The 18,132-nt window shown below is 67.4% G+C and overlaps 2 protein-coding genes across 3 annotated transcripts; both read right to left on the reverse strand.

Moving 5' to 3' along the window:
* Nucleotides 1-4,474: 4,474 nt before the first annotated feature.
* Nucleotides 4,475-10,488, reverse strand: HAX1 (HCLS1 associated protein X-1). Of its 2 annotated transcripts, none has more exons than XM_054010537.1 (8): nucleotides 10,283-10,488; nucleotides 7,307-7,530; nucleotides 6,758-6,963; nucleotides 6,429-6,474; nucleotides 5,963-6,078; nucleotides 5,569-5,704; nucleotides 5,254-5,407; nucleotides 4,475-4,779 (listed from the first exon to the last, which is right to left on the reverse strand). In XM_054010537.1, exons 1-7 carry the CDS (start codon nucleotides 10,333-10,335, stop codon nucleotides 5,289-5,291), a joined length of 900 nt encoding a protein of 299 aa, XP_053866512.1. In that variant the 5' UTR covers nucleotides 10,336-10,488; the 3' UTR covers nucleotides 4,475-4,779; nucleotides 5,254-5,288. The 2 variants fall into 2 exon arrangements, with proteins under 2 accessions (XP_053866512.1, XP_053866511.1); XM_054010536.1 differs by having other exon boundaries at nucleotides 4,475-4,619; nucleotides 10,283-10,487.
* Nucleotides 10,489-11,611: 1,123 nt separating this feature from the next.
* On the reverse strand, nucleotides 11,612-16,878 carry LOC128827315 (pro-interleukin-16-like). The gene is made up of 7 exons (XM_054011176.1): nucleotides 16,803-16,878; nucleotides 14,322-15,633; nucleotides 13,533-13,686; nucleotides 13,061-13,159; nucleotides 12,686-12,926; nucleotides 12,486-12,605; nucleotides 11,612-11,939 (listed from the first exon to the last, which is right to left on the reverse strand). The coding sequence occupies exons 2-7, from the start codon at nucleotides 15,371-15,373 to the stop codon at nucleotides 11,785-11,787; spliced, it is 1,821 nt and encodes a 606-aa protein (XP_053867151.1). The 5' UTR covers nucleotides 15,374-15,633; nucleotides 16,803-16,878; the 3' UTR covers nucleotides 11,612-11,784.
* Nucleotides 16,879-18,132: the final 1,254 nt, after the last annotated feature.

Consider the following 18,132-nt stretch of genomic DNA (forward strand, 5'->3'; position numbering starts at 1 on the left):
GTGGCAGCTGTTTATCTCCCCCCAGCAGGAGGCTGCCTTTAGCCTGGAGGAGGGGGTGAGGGGGGGCTAGGAGAAAAGGGGTGGGAGTCACAAAGGTTTATAAGGGCTGGGGAGCCGCGGGACATTTACGCCCCGGCCTTAGGGAACAGTCCTGGCCTGGCCCCCGGAGCTATCTCAGCTCAGCGCCTGGGCCAGGCTAAGCAGGCCAGACTGCTCCGACTCCGGAGGTGCCGGTGACTCGGGGAGCCCTAGAGTAGCAGGCTGAGGGATGTATCAGCGGGGGAATTCCGCTGCCCTGCTCCCTCCAGGCCCTGGGCCAACCCCTGCTCCACACTGCACCAGGCCTGGGCCAGCCGAGCCCCCCTGGGGTTTGCTGCACTGGGCTCTGGGGCAGTTGTGCAGGCCCAGCGTCTGCCGCCCGCCCTGCTCAGCTCACATTCTTGGGCGCTCCTGGAAGGCCAGGAATGCCGCAGCTGGCAGCCGGCATGTGTGTACAAGCCCATGTGCAAGGGGCAGTGGCGGCCTCTAGTGGGGCACACGTGCACCCCAGGAAATGCTGCACCAGGGCCAGGCGTGCCGGCATCCTGCTTGCTGGCTGCCCGCCCTGCCAGGCTGTGAGCCTGCCAAGGGTGGGGCTGGGGAGACGGCGGGTGCAGCCAGCGGCAGGGCCGGGGATGGGACGAGATGCCTTGGCTTTCACTCCCCGTGCTGGGGGGAGCTGGGTCTGTAGGGAGGCAGAGACTGAGCCAGCCTGGAGCCCCAGGCAGGGGCTCGGCTCAGTGGCAGGCCGCAAACCCAAACCCTAAAGGGGCCCCCTGTGCCTGGGGACCGGGGCAGGCACTGGCGAATGCTGGCTACACAGCCCTGCTGCTGCCCACAATCCCAGGCTGCAGACCCCTGGACTCCCCTCCTCCTCCTCCCCCTATCTGCAACCCCCCAGCCCTCTGCTACCAGCCCTAGTGCTCTAAACCAGCCACACCCCCGCCGCCCCCAGTGTCCTCTGGCTATTTTCTGATGTGCAAGAGCAGAACTTCTGCTTTGGCCCTAACGACAGTTACTGACGTCATTATCGCCAGCATGTCGGCTGTGGCCAGCTCAGGGCCTGGGAACGCCAGCCGCTGGCCAGTTCATGTCTATACCGCCGGCGAGGGGGAAGGACCGAGAAATCCCTTGGATCTACACAGGCGAGGATGCCTGAGGAACCCCAGCGTCCTGCACCGAGCAGCCACCCTGTGCCAATTGCACCGGGAATCCATCAGTTGCTCTTGCCAGGATGGGACCTGCTGGTTAATTCCCCAGCCGCTGACTTGCAGAGTAGCAGGTCACTTCTCCCCTTCTGCTGTGCTGCCAGGCCTGGGGATCTCGGGTCACCAGTGGGGTACGAGTGCTGTCCCGGATCCCTTCTCACCTGGTCACGTGCCAGCCTGGGCCATCTCTGCTTGGGATTTACCTGGAGCCTTCAATCTGTCTGGGTCTGCCCCATCCGTAACAGCAGGTTGACCCTGGAGGATGCTAGAGGCAGGGACTGCGGCTCAGACATGCGTCCGCACAGGCTTCACCCTTAAGGGCAGAAAGATTTCCTGCCCCTCCTATGCCCAGGCTGGGGGGCCCCGTGACTGGCCCAGCCTCCTGCAAAGGATGGGTGGCAGAGGGCGGCGCCCAAACTGACCGTGCTGGAGGCAGCACTAGGGGAGAGCGCACAGGGCGAGGGGCAGGTCAGACGTGCCAAGGGACGCGGTGTGACGGAGCAGGGAGCAGGGCAGATTTGACCTGGGAATGTTGCAGGGGGGTTGCAGTGGGGATGTGGGACTTCCCTTGAAGGAAGCTACCTGAGCTGTAACCTGAGCCAGGAACGGGGGTGGGGAGAATTAACACCTTCTGCCCGGGAGACTGGACAAAGGAGAGGAGCAGCGGGAGGGGCTTGGAGTTTAGTTTCGGTTGGGGCTGGGTGGTGCAACGCAGGGAACCCCAAGCTGGGGTCTAAGCTCCCTGAACCTCCCAGAGGGACCTAATTGAGGGGGTCTGGTCGTACCTACACACTCTGCTTGAGACGGTGTTCCTGTCCTTAAATAAACCTTCTGCTTTACTGGCTGGTTGAGAGTCGCAGTGAATCTCGGGAAGAGGGGTGCAGGGCCCTAACTCCCCCACACTCCGCAACACGCGGAGACAGGGCGGTGGTAGGAAGAGGGCATTACCCAGAGCAGGGGGCTGAATCCCGGCAAAGAGCCGTGCAATGCAGCCCCACGGGCCCCTGGGGTAAATAAAAGGGGGTGGGTACTCCCGAGCCAGACCCGGCCAGGGCTGTGTTTGAGGCCAGGTGGGGGGATGTGTGTGTGGGGGGGCACCTGCTGGAGAGCAGGGAATGTGCCCCACACCCTTTCCCTGCTCTGTGCCCCCGGCCAGCAGTCCAGCCCACCACAGGCAGGAGCTGCCACCGGAGTTGGGTACATTTCCTGTTGGCTGAAGGGCTCAGCCTGGGGCAAGGCGGAGCTCAGAGACGCGCCCCCGCCCCCGCCGCTCGAGCTCCCTCTGACCAGCTAAAAGGAACTAGGCAAGAATCTTTCCTCCCCCGGCCCCACCCAGGCCTCTGCCAAGGAGACGGTGCCCAGGGAGTTTTCACCATCCCCTTTCCTCCAGCTGCCAGGCTGGGGCCCTGAGCCCCTTGTGATCCCCACAGCACCTTGGGGCTGGCCTGGTGCCTGGAGCACCCCCACCAGCCACAGGGGTTTTGCCCTCACACCCTCCTGAAGACCTGGGTGCCCCAGCCTGCCACGAATACGGAGTCGCAGCCTGAAGTCCCAGGGCTGGTGCAGCTGCAGCGGGAGCCCATGGAGAGGCCACTAGCTAGAACCAGCGGCCCCATGGCCCCTGGGGGATGTCCTCGTTCCCGCATTCATGATGCCCAGCATCAGCAGCTCTGTGCCCATCACCAGCCAGAGGAACCACAGGGACAGGGAGCTGATCTGCCTGACTCCCAGCCCCCACAGGGCAAGGGGGCATGGCGGGGAGCAGGCCAGCACACACCCCTAGGGGCCCTGCAGGACTACAAGGACCGTGTGTTGGAGCAGACAGACTGGAGACAGTGTGACTGACAGACAGATACTGGAGGCTGACCCATTCAGGGCACGGGGGCACCTCTTCCTCTCTCCAGTTCTTACACCTTGGGCCATGCGGGAAGGTGACCATGGTCCCAGGCACAAAGGGCTCCGGCCGATTGCATGCGGGGAGCTGTGGTGTCCACTGGCTGCAGCTCTGCAGGGAGCACTGGCCCCACGGGGCTGCTGTTGGCCCCATTTCATGCCAGTTCAGCCCAGCCTGAGGGCTCCCGATGGGGCTCTCGCCTGGGAGCAGCCTGGGGTGGGGGCACCTGCCATGACCTTTGTTTTGGGGCAGGGGAGAGGGGCTGCAGCAGCCTGAACTGCCCAGTGCCCCCAGCAGGGCGGGCAGCATGGTCGCCGCACAGGCTGGCTCTCAGCTCTGTGCCCCCACGGGCGATTTGCATAGCAGTACCCACGATGCTTAGCACCTCGCGGCATGAGCTCAGACTTCAGGCACCAGGGTTCCGCTCATCGGGGACGTGTGTCGACTCCCTGCCTCTGCAGTGAAATCAACCGTCTTCCTGGGAACTGGTGTGTCCCCCACCCACGCAGGGTGCTTGGACGCAGAGAGAGAAACCCCACTATGAGCATGGGGTGGGACAGCTGGGAAGGGCCACACCCTCCTCCCCCAAACAGGCCTGATGTCTCACTGTTCCCCGGCTCGGCCAATCAGGGTCTTGCTGAGCGCTGTGTAGGCTCTCACCCCGCTGGGGCTGCCCCTCATTCCTGACCTGCTGCCCTGACTGCAGCGTGCCAGTCAGGTGGCTCTGGCATTTCAGGAGCGCTCATTAAACTGGCCTTGGACCAGCCCCAGGGCTCACGCGGGGCCCAGGGGAGGCGTTAGCTGGCACAGGACAGAGCCATGCAGGCAGGAGAGCATGGAGCCAGGGTGGGCAGGCCCTGCAACCAGCGCTGCCAGCAATGCCCCAAGCCATTTGCCACAGGGGTGTTCGCCTCTGGGCTGAGAGTTCTCGACCCCTCCGGGGACGCTCCAGCAGCTGGGGGAAGCTTGAGCTCCGTCCCAGAGCAACCGCGCTCCCCACACCTAGCGTCGTGCCTTCGCCCCAGGCTCAGTGCCAGCGGCTGCTGCCTTGTGCACCCGGCTAAGGAGTCTCCATTATCCCAGCGCCACACAGCCCTCAGAGCTGGTTCATGCCCATCACCTCCCGTTGGTAGGTGCCAGCCCTGCGCCCAGGGCAGGTCACCAACCCCCTCTCATTCCTGCCAGTGGCTGCAGATGGGAGGGGAAGTGCCTCCCAGGACTGGTTCCCTCACTGTTCTAGCTCCCCCAGAGTGAGGGGCACAGAGCAGGGCACAGGGGCTCTGCCCTGCACTGGTGGGCACCAGGCACTCCCAGACAGCTCACACCACGCCTGTAGCATAAATAGACTTTATTCCTCTGCATGTACAGGGGCAGGAAGGAACTGCAGCTCAGTGATCCCCTGGAAAGCAGGCAGCCCGTCCAGCACGGCACCAGGGCCTGGCGTACCCTCGGGTTTCGCTGCTGGGCTTCGGACACGCCTGCAATACAGGGCAGCTGGAGTGAGAGCGCCCCCTGGTGCTCACCCCTGCACCCAGCAGCAGACCCAGAAGAGAGGCAAGTGTCTCCTGCAGCCAGGGGAGCGAGCGAGCGCCTATCAGGCTTGCAATGGGGCAGAACCGCCAGCCAGCCAGGCCCCACCTGTCGGACCAGATGAACTATCAATGCCCCAGCTCTGAGCCTGCTGCCACTGTCCCACCCCACGTGCAGGGGACTCAACGGAGCCTCTTCCTCCCCGGTCTGAGAGCCCCCAAGCGGCTGCCACTGCCTGGGCCAGGCCTTGAGGAGCTGGCCTCTCTGCACCGCCTTCGGGCTCAACCCTGCTGCCAGCCAAGCCCTAGCCCTGAGGGGGCTGAATCCAGGAGCCCCCAGCACTGCAGCAGGCAGTGCCCAGCTCAGGAATGTGTCTCTACCGCTCACCCTGCTGCCTGGCAGCCAGCCAAGGCTCAATGCAGCTAGAGGCAGGGTCACCCCGTCTCCTCTGGCAGCCAGGGAGGGAAGGCTGAAAATGCAGAGTCCCCAGCACTGCAGGCTCGAGAGACACCCTCTTCCAGGGCCTAGGAAGTAGGGATGTTTGTGCCCAGTGTCCTGGCACCCCCCCCCAGGGTTACGTACGGGGACTCCCAGGGATGCTCCAAGGGAGGCCAGGGCTATCGTCTTGAGAACCAGCCACGGAAGACGGTCTCCAGGAAGGAGAAGGGGTCGCCCAGGTTTGGAGCGCGGAGCCCCCTCCTCTGCTGCCAGTCGCCCACAAACTGCGCCAGCTCCCCTGGAGAGCAGAAGGAAGGAATCAATGGAGCCGAGCGCTCCCAGACAGTCCCCAATAACCCTGCCTGGTCCAGCCCTCTTCCTGACTCCCCCACTGGCTCCAGTCACCACCCGCCTCCAGGCCCAGACAGCGGCAGAGCCCAGCCCCGGGCCCACACTCACCATCATCCGGGATGGTGTCCTCGCCCTGCCCGCCCTCCGGGATGGTGGTGACAAGGGTCTGATCCCCTCTGCGGCGAGTGACGACGGTCTCTCTGCGCCCCTGGCTGTCCTGCACCGTCCGACGCTCCTCCACGGTCTGAGGACGGGACGGCAGGCACTAGTCACACCCAGCCCGGAGCAGCCCTGGCTCCTCCCGCGGGAGCCCACTGTCAGCCACGAGGCATGGTAGGCAGTGCAGGGTGGGAACTGTGGCAGAGCAGAGGGCCAGGGACTATCCCAGCCACAACGAGCACCTGCCCGCGTGTGCTAGCCCCCGATGAGAGAAGAGGAGACAGCCCTTCCCACCACAGTTCCGAGGAGTCACCCCCTTGATCCCTGGCCCTGCAGCACTCACCCCATCGGGCCCCGTCACCGTGGTAACGGACACGCTCTGGAAATAAGAGTGGGCCTTTGGCTCCCCCGGTCTCAGGATGGTCTCCAGCCCCTCCGAGGAGACTCGGGAATCCAGATCTGTGCAGAGGATGGAAGTGCATGAGGCAGGGGCACAGACAAAGTGTCTCCCTCCAGGAGCTCAGGGACCCCATCCTGGGAAGGGCCCGGGAGAGAGTGGGGCTCTGCAGCGGTGACACCAAGATGTGTCTCGTGTGCCAAACCACCTGCTGGGGCACCCGGCCCAGACGGAGCAGCAGGAGCTCAGGTCTCAAGGCTCCGACACCCCCTCCCAGTTCAAAGAGTTCTGGAACAGCACCTACCACTGCCAGCACAGCCTGGGGGTCCCAGCTGCACCCTCCCCCCAAAGCTCAGAGCCTCATGCAATCCCCCCAGGGCACAAGCTGCCTCCAGACCCGATAGGCACTGACCTTTGTCCTCCCTGGCACTCGGGAGAGCCGGATGCATCTCTCCCAGCTAGGATGGAAAGCAAAGAGCCAGTTAACGGAGGGTGGAGGCATTACAGCGGCATACAGGGCAAGCAATAGGGCCTCTGATGGCTTGTTACAGACCTGTCTGGCTTTCTGAGGAGGCTTCTGCCCACCAGCTTGTGCCAACACCAGCCAGGAGGGCCCCTGCTATCCCTGAGGAGGTACCGACAGAGGGCGAGGGTAGTGCCCCTGCCATGCCAGCAATGAGAGAGAGGCTGCTGCGAGACCCAGATGAGGCAGCTCAAGAAGGCTCCCGCATGTTCACTCACCCCAGCAAATGGCCGCCAAGGCCTCATGCCTGGAGCTGCCAGGCCCGCACTGTCCCCCAAGTCCCTCCCAGGGACCGGGCCTTCTGCAGAGATCCTGGGCTGGTGACTGTCCGGATATCTGAGCATCGAGTCCCGCAGCGCCTGCCGTTTCTGCTCCTCACTCAGGTGGCCCGAGGCAGGTGGGGCAGCCTGAGTGCCAGGAAGCTCTATGGAGCAGAGAAGGAAAGCAGCACATCACACCCCTGTTCTACTAACAGCCCTCAGCCGTGACGTGTACCCCCACCCCCACCCCGTGCTGCTCTCCTAACCCTGGGCTACCCCCACCCCAGGGCCGCTGGTGCCCCTCAATCCTGACTCGCAGCCTATCATCTCTAGGTGTTCTCTCCAGCACATGATGCCAATCATAAAAAGCAGGGGCTAGAGAAACCACAGTCAATGGAGCTGTCTGCTCAGAGCCAATACCAGCCCCATACAGGGAAAGGCCCAGCAGCACCCCCCCCCGGACTCTGCCGATCCCAGCCCTGCTCCCAGCCTGGCGCAGCGCCCTACCAAAGGGCTGGCAGGGCAGGGTCCAGGCCCCCATCTCATTGAAGAGCTCGTTAAAGTCACGGAAAAGCTCGTCAAAGCCGAAGTTGTCATGGAAGTGCATCCCGCCAAAGCTGAACCCAAAGTCCTCATTGGGGTGCACCCCAAATGAGGGGCCCCCATCTTCGTCGTATTCGTCGTCCTCATCCTCATCCCGGGTGATGCCCCCAAAGAAGGGGTCTCGGGGCCTATGGGGGGGAGAGAAGGAGTCACAGCAAAGCATATCGGCATTTGAGGGGAAGGCCCCCCACCCTCTGAGGGAACATCCCACTCCCGAGCTGGGGGCACCTCAGGGGGCCTTGCCGAGCACCATGACATGGCCATCATGGGGGAGGGGTGCTGGACTTGGGCCTGGGAAGAGGAGGGAGGGAGGGGTGCTCGGATCAGGCCAGGCCGCGGCCGATGAGGAGGGGCCGAGTGGGGTTGGGGCCAGACTTGGGGGGCCAAGACCGGAGAGGGAGGGGGAGAGACCAGGCGGCACATCCTGGAGAGGGGGTTGCTAGGCTTGGCCCAGGGGGACATGGGGGGGGGAGAGGGGGGCAAGCCGGGCTATGCTGGGCCATGGAGGGATGGATGGAGATGTTGGGCTTGGGCCCGGTGGGGGAAGGGGGGCAGGGCCCGGGAAGGGGCAATGGGGGGGGTTGGGCTGGGCTCAGGCTGGAGGAGCCATGGGAGGGGTCCGAGCCCTGGGGGGCCATGGGGGGACCGAGCCCCAGGGGGGTCCGAGCCCGGTGCGGTGGAGACGGGCTCGGTGGGGGGGGGGGCTGGGCTCGGGCCGGGGGAGGCCGAACCCGGGGGGGGGGGTGGAGACAGGCTCGGGGGGGGGCTGGGCTCGGGCCGGGGGAGGCCGAACCCGGGGGGGAGGTTTGCTGGGGTGGGGGGGTGGAGACAGGCTCGGGCCGGGGAGGGGGGGGCTGAACCCGGGGGGGGGGGTTGCTCGGGTGGGGGGGTGGAGACAGGCTCGGGGGGGGGAGGGGGCTGGGCTCGGGCCGGGGAGCACCCATCCCCCAACACTGCCCCCAACGAGCCCGGGGGGGGTTGCTGGGGTGGGGGTGTGGAGACAGGCTCGGGGGGGGGGCTGGAGACAGGCTCGGGGAGAGGAGGGGGCCGAACCCGGGGGGGGTTGCTGGGGTGGGGGGGGGGGGCTGGGCTCGGGGAGGGGGGGCCGAGCCCCCGGGTGGGGGTTGCTGGGGTGGGGGTGTGGAGACAGGCTCGGGGGGGGGGGCTGGGCTCGGGGAGAGGAGGGGGCCGAGCCCGGGGGGGGGGTTGCTGGGCTGGGGGGGGGGATTGGGCTCGGGGAGGGGGGGCCGAGCCCCCGGGGGGGGTTGCTGGGGTGGGGGTGTGGAGACAGGCTCGGGGGGGGGGGCTGGGCTCGGGGAGAGGAGGGGGCCGAGCCCGGGGGGGGGTTGCTGGGCTGGGGGGGGGGATTGGGCTCGGGGAGGGGGGGCCGAGCCCCCGGGGGGGGTTGCTGGGGTGGGGGTGTGGAGACAGGCTCGGGGGGGGGCTGGAGACAGGCTCGGGGGGGGGCTGGGCTCGGGGAGGGGGGGCCGAGCCCCCGGGGGGGGGGTTGCTGGGGTGGGGGGGGGGGCTGGGCTCGGGGAGGGGGGGCCGAGCCCCCGGGGGGGGGTTGCTGGGGTGGGGGTGTGGAGACAGGCTCGGGGAGGGGGGGCCGAGGCCCCGGGGGGGGGGTTGCTGGGCTGGGGGGGGGATTGGGCTCGGGGAGGGGGGGCCGAGCCCCCGGGGGGGGGTTGCTGGGGTGGGGGTGTGGAGACAGGCTCGGGGGGGGGGGGCTGGGCTCGGGGAGAGGAGGGGGCCGAGCCCGGGGGGGGGTTGCTGGGCTGGGGGGGGGGATTGGGCTCGGGGAGGGGGGGCCGAGCCCCCGGGGGGGGTTGCTGGGGTGGGGGTGTGGAGACAGGCTCGGGGGGGGGCTGGAGACAGGCTCGGGGGGGGGCTGGGCTCGGGGAGGGGGGGCCGAGCCCCCGGGGGGGGGGTTGCTGGGCTGGGGGGGGGATTGGGCTCGGGGAGGGGGGGCCGAGCCCCCGGGGGGGGGTTGCTGGGGTGGGGGTGTGGAGACAGGCTCGGGGAGGGGGGGCCGAGGCCCCGGGGGGGGGGTTGCTGGGCTGGGGGGGGGATTGGGCTCGGGGAGGGGGGGCCGAGCCCCCGGGGGGGGTTGCTGGGGTGGGGGGGGGATTGGGCTCGGGGAGAGGAGGGGGCCGAGCCCGGGGGGGGTTGCTGGGGTGGGGGTGTGGAGACAGGCTCGGGGAGAGGAGGGGGCCGAGCCCGGGGGGGGGTTGCTGGGGTGGGGGGGGGATTGGGCTCGGGGAGGGGGGGCCGAGCCCCCGGGGGGGGGTTGCTGGGGTGGGGGTGTGGAGACAGGCTCGGGGAGAGGAGGGGGCCGAGCCCGGGGGGGGGTTGCTGGGGTGGGGGGGGGATTGGGCTCGGGGAGGGGGGGCCGAGCCCCCGGGGGGGGGTTGCTGGGGTGGGGGTGTGGAGACAGGCTCGGGGAGAGGAGGGGGCCGAGCCCGGGGGGGGGTTGCTGGGGTGGGGGGGGGATTGGGCTCGGGGAGGGGGGGCCGAGCCCCCGGGGGGGGGTTGCTGGGGTGGGGGTGTGGAGACAGGCTCGGGGGGGGGCTGGGCTCGGAGAGAGGAGGGGGCCGAGCCCGGGGGGGGGTTGCTGGGGTGGGGGGGGGGATTGGGCTCGGGGAGGGGGGGCCGAGCCCCCGGGGGGGGGTTGCTGGGGTGGGGGTGTGGAGACAGGCTCGGGGAGGGGGGGCCGAGCCCCCGGGGGGGGGTTGCTGGGGTGGGGGTGTGGAGACAGGCTCGGGGGGGGGCTGAGCCCCCGGGGGGGGGTTGCTGGGGTGGGGGTGTGGAGACAGGCTCGGGGGGGGGGCTGAGCCCCCGGGGGGGGGTTGCTGGTCCAGGCGGCTCCGCGTCTCGAACCTGCGGCCCCGGGGGAAGCCGAAGAACCCCCGGAACAGCTCGTAAAGGCTCATCCCGCTACTGCCGTAAAGCCAGACGGCCCCTCTGTCGCGCCGCCGCCTCTACCGCAAAGCGCGGCCGCCGCCGCGACTCCCCCCTTCGCACGTCAAGCCCGGCCCGATTGGTGCCGCGCCGCCGTAAAGCGACACCAGCCCGCCGCTCTGGCGATTTCCCACAATCCTCGGGCGCGCTGCGCGCCGCCGTAAAGCGAAACCTCCCACGTCGTACGGCTATGTCCGCCTCGCCACCGAAAAACAAGGCCACTGTCGTGAGTCTCGCTCTAGCTCTCCCTTCTGCCGTAAACCGAGGCAGCCTATGCCGCCGTAAAGCAAATCACGCAAGAGTCGTAAAACGTTGTGGGGGGTTTCTGCGCAGCTGTCTGGCCCCGCCCCTCCCGTTGTTGTGTTTGGGTCGCAGGGGGAGGGTCAGACGGGGACACGCGGGATTCCCGCCCCGCCCTTCGGAAATTACCATAAACAATAAAAGTAACAACTTGTAACAAACCCACATCCCATTGTTCTGCCTTTTATGTGTTTACTTTTCACCCCTCCCCCACCATGTCCCCCCCACCCCAGAGAGATCGGGGCCCCTCATCCCCCCACCCCAGAGAGATCGGGGCCCCTCATGCCGGGCACAGCCCCGACCCCATCCCACAGAGATTGGGGCCCCTTGTCCCCCAGCCCCATAGAGATCAGGGCCCCTCGTGCCGGGCACAGACCCCCACCCCCACCCCCCGCCCCACAGAGATCGGGGCCCCTCGTGCCGGGCACAGCCCCCCCCCTCCCCCCGCCCCACAGAGATCGGGGCCCCTCGTGCCAGGTACAGCCTCCACCCCATCCCACAGAGATCGGGGCCCCTCGTGCCGGGCACAGCCCCCACCCCATCCCACAGAGATTGGGGCCCCTTGTCCCCCAGCCCCATAGAGATCAGGGCCCCTTGTGCCGGGCACAGCCCCCCCCCCGCCCCACAGAGATCAGGGCTCCTCATGGCGGGCCCGGCCCCCACCCCAAAGAGATCAGGGCCCCTTGTGCCGGGTGCAGCCCCCCCATCCCAGAGAGATCAGGGCTCCCCGTCCCCCCGCCCCACAGAGATCGGGGCCCCTCGTGCCGAGCACGGCCCCCACCAAGAGCAATGCCGGGCACGGCCCAGAGCCCCTTGTGCTGAGCGTGGCACAGACCCTGAGCGAGATCAGGGGCCCCGTCCTGCCAGATCCCCACCAAACCCAGGGCCCGTCACACGGGGACTGTCCCTCCCCTGAAGTGCTCACGATATAAACAGGCCAGTCCAAGGCAGGATTATGTTCCCCATTGTATGGAGAGAGAAACTGAGGCCCAGGAAACAAGGCCCCCGCAGAGAAACCCATCTCTGTGCTGGCGCTGCGGGAGGCATGTGTCTGCCCAGCCATCTGGAGACACCAGCGCTGATGGGGGCTAAGTCCAGTTTGGGTGCAGATCTCACGGCTGTCAGGGCTTTCCCTTCTTTCGCACGAGGAGCTGGACGGGTCCCATGGGCAGGGCCCTGATGAGCTGCCAGGCCTCGAGCCGCATCAGCCCCTGCAGGCTCCTCTCCCCGATCTGGAGCACCTCGTCCCCAGGCTGCAGCAGGTCCTTGGGGCCCCCTGCAGGAGACACCGGGGGACCTGGATCGAGGGGCTGCTGGGGCCACATGCAGCCAGCGTGATGAAGCAGCCCCAGAGACCATGGGGAGAGGGACAGCTGGAGGGAGAGCCCAGGGGGCGGGGGGATTTCTCCGCTTGCAATGGGGGACTCTCCCCCGACGGGGCTGCTGGGAGGGTAAAGCCAGGCCTCCCTGATGACACAGTCGCTGGGACCCACAGGGCAGCCATGGGCTGGGAGCTGCTCCTGTGCAGAGCGCGACCCCCCGCCACTGTCTCCCTCCCTCTCCAGCTCTGCCAGCTCCGCAGACCGCTGACCGCAGGTCTCTGCTCAGGGCGCAGGGGCAGCGCAGGGAGCCCCGGGCGAGCTCCGATCCCCCCATGCCCTCCGTCTCCCTGGCCGGCCACTGGGGTCTCTAATGCCATCACTGGCCAGAGCCCCCCAGACCTGCTTCACACAGAGGCCTCTGAAGGGGGCTTGGTTCAGTTGCTGACCACCCTGGCCGGGCAGCCCTGTCTGCCCCCTACACTGCCCCCCCGGTCTCTCACCCTGGAAGATCTTCTGGACGGTTAGTGGCCTGTCCCCCTGCAGCGACCCCCGTCCCCCGTCCAGGCTGAATCCGAGTCCGTTGGAGTCTTTCACCAGCTGCAGGGACCTCACCATGGTGTCTGTGGGGGGACAGACAGACGGAGCCGTCAGACGCCAGCCCCTCCCTGTTCAGCTCAGGGCCTTGTCTGGCCACACTCACCTGGTGCTGATGGAGGAGGCTGTGGGCCCGGCGCTGGGAGGGAGCCGTTGGGGAGCCCATCCACTCCCCCCTTCCGCAGCACCACAATGGCCTGCCGGGCGGTCCGGGCCCGGTGCAGCGTTCGCAGCGCCTCCGCGTGGCTGCAGCCCGTCAGCGAGTGTCCGTTGATGGAGAGAACTTCATCCCCTGGCTGGATGGTGCCCTTCTGGGAGGCCAGGCCGCCGGCAAAGACGCGTTGGATCTGCAGGGGATCATGGCAGGGGGCTGAAGCATTAGCCCCTAGAGTCAAGGCCCACCCTCCACTCTCATCCTGCTGGCCCTGCCGGTCCCAGGCTCCCCTCCCCCCGCTGCTCCCTGGGGGATCCCGGCACTCACCGTCACCCTCTTGTGCTGGTCGCTCCCCCCTGCGAGGCTGAAGCCCAGCCCGGCCCCCTCGTCCTTGTGCAGCACGACCACCTGGATCTCCTGGAGGTGCTGCTGGGAGAGAGGAGAGTCAGGGGCTGGGGCCTCTGCAGAGCCCAGGAGGGGCAAGGCTCCCCTCCATCCCGGTCTGCGCCCGGGCACCTGGGCTGGGGAACGACGTGCCCCCACCAGCTGCAGCCATTGCCTGTGTCCTCCGGCAGCTGGACCCAGGCCTCAGGAAGGATCAGCTTTAACTCCCCTGCTCCAACTGGCCCGACGCGGAGCCCCGGAGCCCCGGCCCGACGGGGAACCCCAGCCCAAGCCTCTCACTCTGACCCCACCCAACCCAGCTCAATCGTGCCTGCGGCCCGGGGCCCAGCCAGGACAGGTCCCTGCACCAGGTGAAGGGACAGACGAGCAGACGGCGCCCTCGGGCAGCACATACCTGCTGGCTCTCGTCTCCCAGGCCCTTCACCTCCTCCAGCAGCTGCTCCAGGTCTTGGGCTGAGATCAGGGACACCATGGACAGGCCGGACAGGCTGGAGTTCAGTGACGCCGAGTGTCCCTCGTCCAGGCCAAACTCCCTCAGCTCGGCCACACTGGGGGCAGGAGAAACCCCATCACGGCCAGTCGCCCGCCCCACCATGGTGCCCCAGCACCCAACCCTGTCCCCCAGCACTACCCCCATTCCCCATCCCCCAGCACTCCCTAGCACCCCCACCAACCCTGCCCCCCAGCACCCATGCCTGCCCCCCAGCACTGTCCCCAGCACCCCCCAGCACCCACGCCTGCCCCCACCAACCCTACCCCCAGCACCCGTCCCCCACCCCCTGGCACTGCCCCCCAGCACCCACACCTACTCCCCAGCACTGCCCCCCAGAACCCATCCCCCACCCCCCAGCACTGCTCCATCTCCCTAGGGTTCAGGGACCCTGGACCAACCCCAGCTGCCCCCCAAAGGCCGTCACCCATCCCGGCAGAGCCCTGCTCCCTGCCCCTCCCGCTCAGCTCCTGGACCCTGCCCGGCTCTGCCAAGGGTGGCTGGCACTGGGCTCTCAGTGCCACGTTCGCACATCCAGCAACCCTGGGTTACCCTGGCTTTGGTGCCGGCAGGGTGCCAGGCCCCCCGGCATAGAGAAAGGGGGAGAGAGCTCCCCAGGCCCCGGCTGGCAGGCAGGACTGCTTGGAGGGGAGATGGGGAGACCCCAGGGCCGGCTCCAGCCCGGCTACCCACCTGAGGGCGAAGCTCCGGCCGTCGGGCTGGCTCTGCTCACTGGGGGCGGTGAGTGAGGACTCTGTGGAGTCAGAGTCGTCCCCGTCGGACTCCCCCAGGCCCCAGGGGGCGGGGGGCAGGGCCGTGGGCGGCTCTGAGGCCCTGCCCTCTGCGGGGAGCGGGGAGGATGTCAGGGGGCTGCACCTGGGCAGGTGACTCTGGCATGGCCCCCCAGCAGGCCTGACCCCTGGCAGCCCCTCACCAGCTGGACCTTCCCCCTGGGCCGCCTCGGGTCTGCCGGTGTCTGTGGGGGGCTGGGGCAGCCCCAGGGCTCCAGCTCCGGCCCTCCTGACACCCTGGGGCTGCTCAGGGGCTGGTGGCTCCGGCTGGGGCGGGCACAGCCTGGCTGGCAGGGCTGAGAGTCGTTGCCCTTTCCCGGGGGGCCGTGGTTCCTGCTCCCTGCCCCAGGCTGCCCGGCTTTGCTGGGGCCCGGCTGCTGGGGCCCCCGTCAGCCTGCCCCTGCCCCGGGGGGCGGCAGCCGCACAGGGAGCCTGGCTCGCCCCGAAGCGCAGCTCGAAGGAGCGAACCTGCTCCCTGACGGAGCAGCCTGGCCCCACGCTGGGGCCCCTGCCCCTGCCCCCGCCGGGGGGAGGCCGTGTCTCCCCAGCTGGCTCCATCCGCTCCCTCTGGGCAGGGGGCCCGGCGCTGCTGGGACGCAGGGCTGGGCCCCTGCTGGACGGGACTCTCTCCTCACTCCTGCGGGGCGGCCAGTCCCTTCCACTGGGCCTCGGCCCCCAGGCCCTGGGGCTGGGGGGCCGGGGGCCGGGTTCCTCGCTTGCGGCCGAGCTCTTCTGGAAGAACCTGATCCGCTCCTGCAGGCCGAGGCTCGGGAGGCCAAGGGCCCTCTGGGCCGACGCCTCCTGCAGGGGCCTCACTCGGAAAAGCGGAGAGGGCCCCGGCCCCCGCAGGACGTCACAGCTCCCAGCTCGCCAAGGCCTGGCGGTGGTGGCCCAGCTCCTAGGCCGTGGTTGGCCAGGTCCCGGGCAGGGGGGCTGGGCAGCGTCTGGCTCCATTCCCAGCAGCGGGTGAGGGAACTACGAGTCCGTGTCCCACGGGGCGACTGGGGGATCCCCAGCTGATCCCGCTGGATCCCTTGTAGCTGGTCCCACTAGATCCGTCAGCTTCCCCCAGCCAATCCCGGCATGTCCATCCTCGGGGGATGCTCCCCCGTGCGCTGGGCTTCTTCCCAGAGTGACGGAGCCTCCCAGCCTCGCCCGCCTGCACCGGGACAGCGACTGAGGAGGTGCCCTGGGCTGCTGCGTCCCTCCTGGACCTGTCGGAAGCAGAGGCGAAAGGGGGGTTGATTCCCTAGATCCTGCTCCGTCTCCGTGCGACAGGCCCTGGCCTGGGCACTCCCCCACCGGAGTCTCACGCCCCCAAGCGTGTCATTACCGGGCTCTTTGCAGCCACCGAGTTATTTAAGGTGCCATCTAGACAGAACCTGCCCTGGCGTGGGAGGGAGCCATTTAACCCTCGCATGACCAGGGGCAGGCATGGCGCCGGCTGTCTCGTGTTCTGGTTGGGGCTGGGACCGAGCAAACTCCAGTGTCTTTGGGATTTGGCTGCCCGCGAGAGCGATGAGGCTCTGGGAGAGGGCGGGCAGCGCCCGCCGCTGGGTGAGCAGGACTCGAGCCAGACCAGTTGAATCCTGCACCCAGAAGCACTTTACAAACGAGCCAGGGATGGCTTCAGCCACCTCTAGGATGCAACACGTCAGCTGGAGAACAGGGAGAACGGGATGGTGGGGGGTCGTTCAGTGCCCAGAGCCAGGTTTTGTTAGAGGGGAAAATACAATTTGAAGAAAAAAAAAAAAAAACAAACAAACAGCAGCAGATTTGAAATGAGATTTACAAAAATAAATAAAACGGGTTTTATTCTGCTGCAAGTTTGCAGCCTGGATCCCCACGGCCTGAAGGGCACCGGCCACCCAGATGCCAGGGGCATTGTCTGCCCAGACCCCGCTGCATTTCTACCCGCCCATGGGACCCCAAGCGCACGTGGCCTGTTTGCGTTCAGCCGGGCGTTGGACCTAGCTGGCTGTGTGCACAGGGCAGCTCAGTTCGTTCCTTGCTCCTCTCCGGGAGCAGCGAGAGGCCGGAGGTTTGCGTTGAACTGTCTGATGGTGAGCTGGGCAACGTGTCTTAAATGGGCCTGTTGAAGCCAGCTGTTGAGGGCAGGGATGCACCCACCCCAGCTGCCGGGGAAGCACCTACCCCAAAACACACCGCCGAGGGGCCAGGTAACCTCCCCCCACGTCTCACCCCTGTCCCCATCCCCCAACCTCCTGAGCAGCTGCCCAGGGTACACTCGATAAACCCTCCAATGGGGAAGGCACCAACTGGCACATGGGATCTGCCCTCCCCCCAATACTGCTGGCAGAAGGGGCGGGGGGTCTCTGTCAGTCTCTGGCCCCCACCCCCAGCAGGTCTGACCTGGGCTTACCCTGCAGAAGAGCCCCAGCCCTGGGGGTGCAGGGAGCTGGTGCTGTACCCCACCCGGACTGGGGCACCACCAGGCGGCCCGGAGCCGGAAGAGGCCGTTGCTGTGCACGTGGGGTGCCGAGCAGCCTCTGGGTTAGAAAGGCAGCCCCCCCCCCCCCCCGCTCTCTGCGGGCAGCTCAGCAAGGTGCAGGGGCGACTTCCTGCCCGCCTGCTTCCGCTGGGCCTGGGGACAAGCCACCACCGCTTCCCTTCTCGACAGAGCCCGCCACGGGGCTGCTGCGCAGGGAGGTGTCTGCAGCCCCTTGGTGCAGCCGCGCTGCGGTAAAGGGGCTGTCAGACAATGAGGTGTGAGGGCCACAGCTCCCCCCTCACTCCGCCTGCCCCCCACCCCTTGTTGCACGGTCCTGCTGCTGCAGGAACAGCCACCCTGAGCACCATTAACCCCTGGCCCAGAGAGCCCTAGTAAGGGTTAACTGCCCCCTGGGGCACAGCTTGGAGCCTACGGGATCCCACTGCTGAGGGGCCCTGCACAGCACCAACTGGAGACAAGGGGGGAGCCACTCCCCTCGAGGAACCACGGGCCAGCCTGGATGTCCCTAGCCCCCGCCACACGCAGCTCTGGCCCAGGGCAGGGCCCTGCCGGCACCCCCTCGCACCCCCTGCAAAGCCCCGACTGGGGAAGGGGCGGCTCCTGCCCCCAGCGGGTTGATCACTATGTGCCAGGCTCACATCAATCTGTGTTATTCACACCACGTACGCCAGCATGCATGGCCAGGGCGCTACATGGGGCATAGGGATTTCTAACCAGTCCAGGGCCCAAAGGGCTGCGAAGCCCAGAGCACTTTGCAATGCTGACGTCAGCTTTGGTATCGGAAAACAGGAAACTTGTCAAAGGTGCAAAGAGCAACGTTCTGCCCTGGTACAAGCGGGGGACCGGATCAGTACCTGGAACGCGAGTATCCAGACCAAAGAAAAGGCAGGGACAGAGCCAGACGTGAAGGATGGGTCGGCCATTAGGGGCAGGTAGAGAGTTCTGCAACTTGTCACATCAGCCTACGAATGCTCCCAGCAGAAGCGCGTAGCTTCCCTTGAGCCACGCTGCACACAACAGCTTCCCGGGAACATTTTCCTGCACTACGTGATTGACTTTACCAAAAAACCTGGCTGATGTCAACCTTCTGGTCTTGAGTATGTTTCACTATGAACCAAGGTGTGATCAACCAATTGCCTGGTCAATTTACCAACCCTGAGACAGCTCCTCCCATGGGGCTACAACCCACCCACCCCTCCTGCCTCCCAGGCAGAGAGGAGGATTGCTGGGCGCTGCGAGG

The sequence above is a fragment of the Malaclemys terrapin genome, chromosome 21 (genome assembly GCF_027887155.1).
Source record: "Malaclemys terrapin pileata isolate rMalTer1 chromosome 21, rMalTer1.hap1, whole genome shotgun sequence".
NCBI classification, from domain to species: Eukaryota; Metazoa; Chordata; order Testudines; family Emydidae; genus Malaclemys; species Malaclemys terrapin.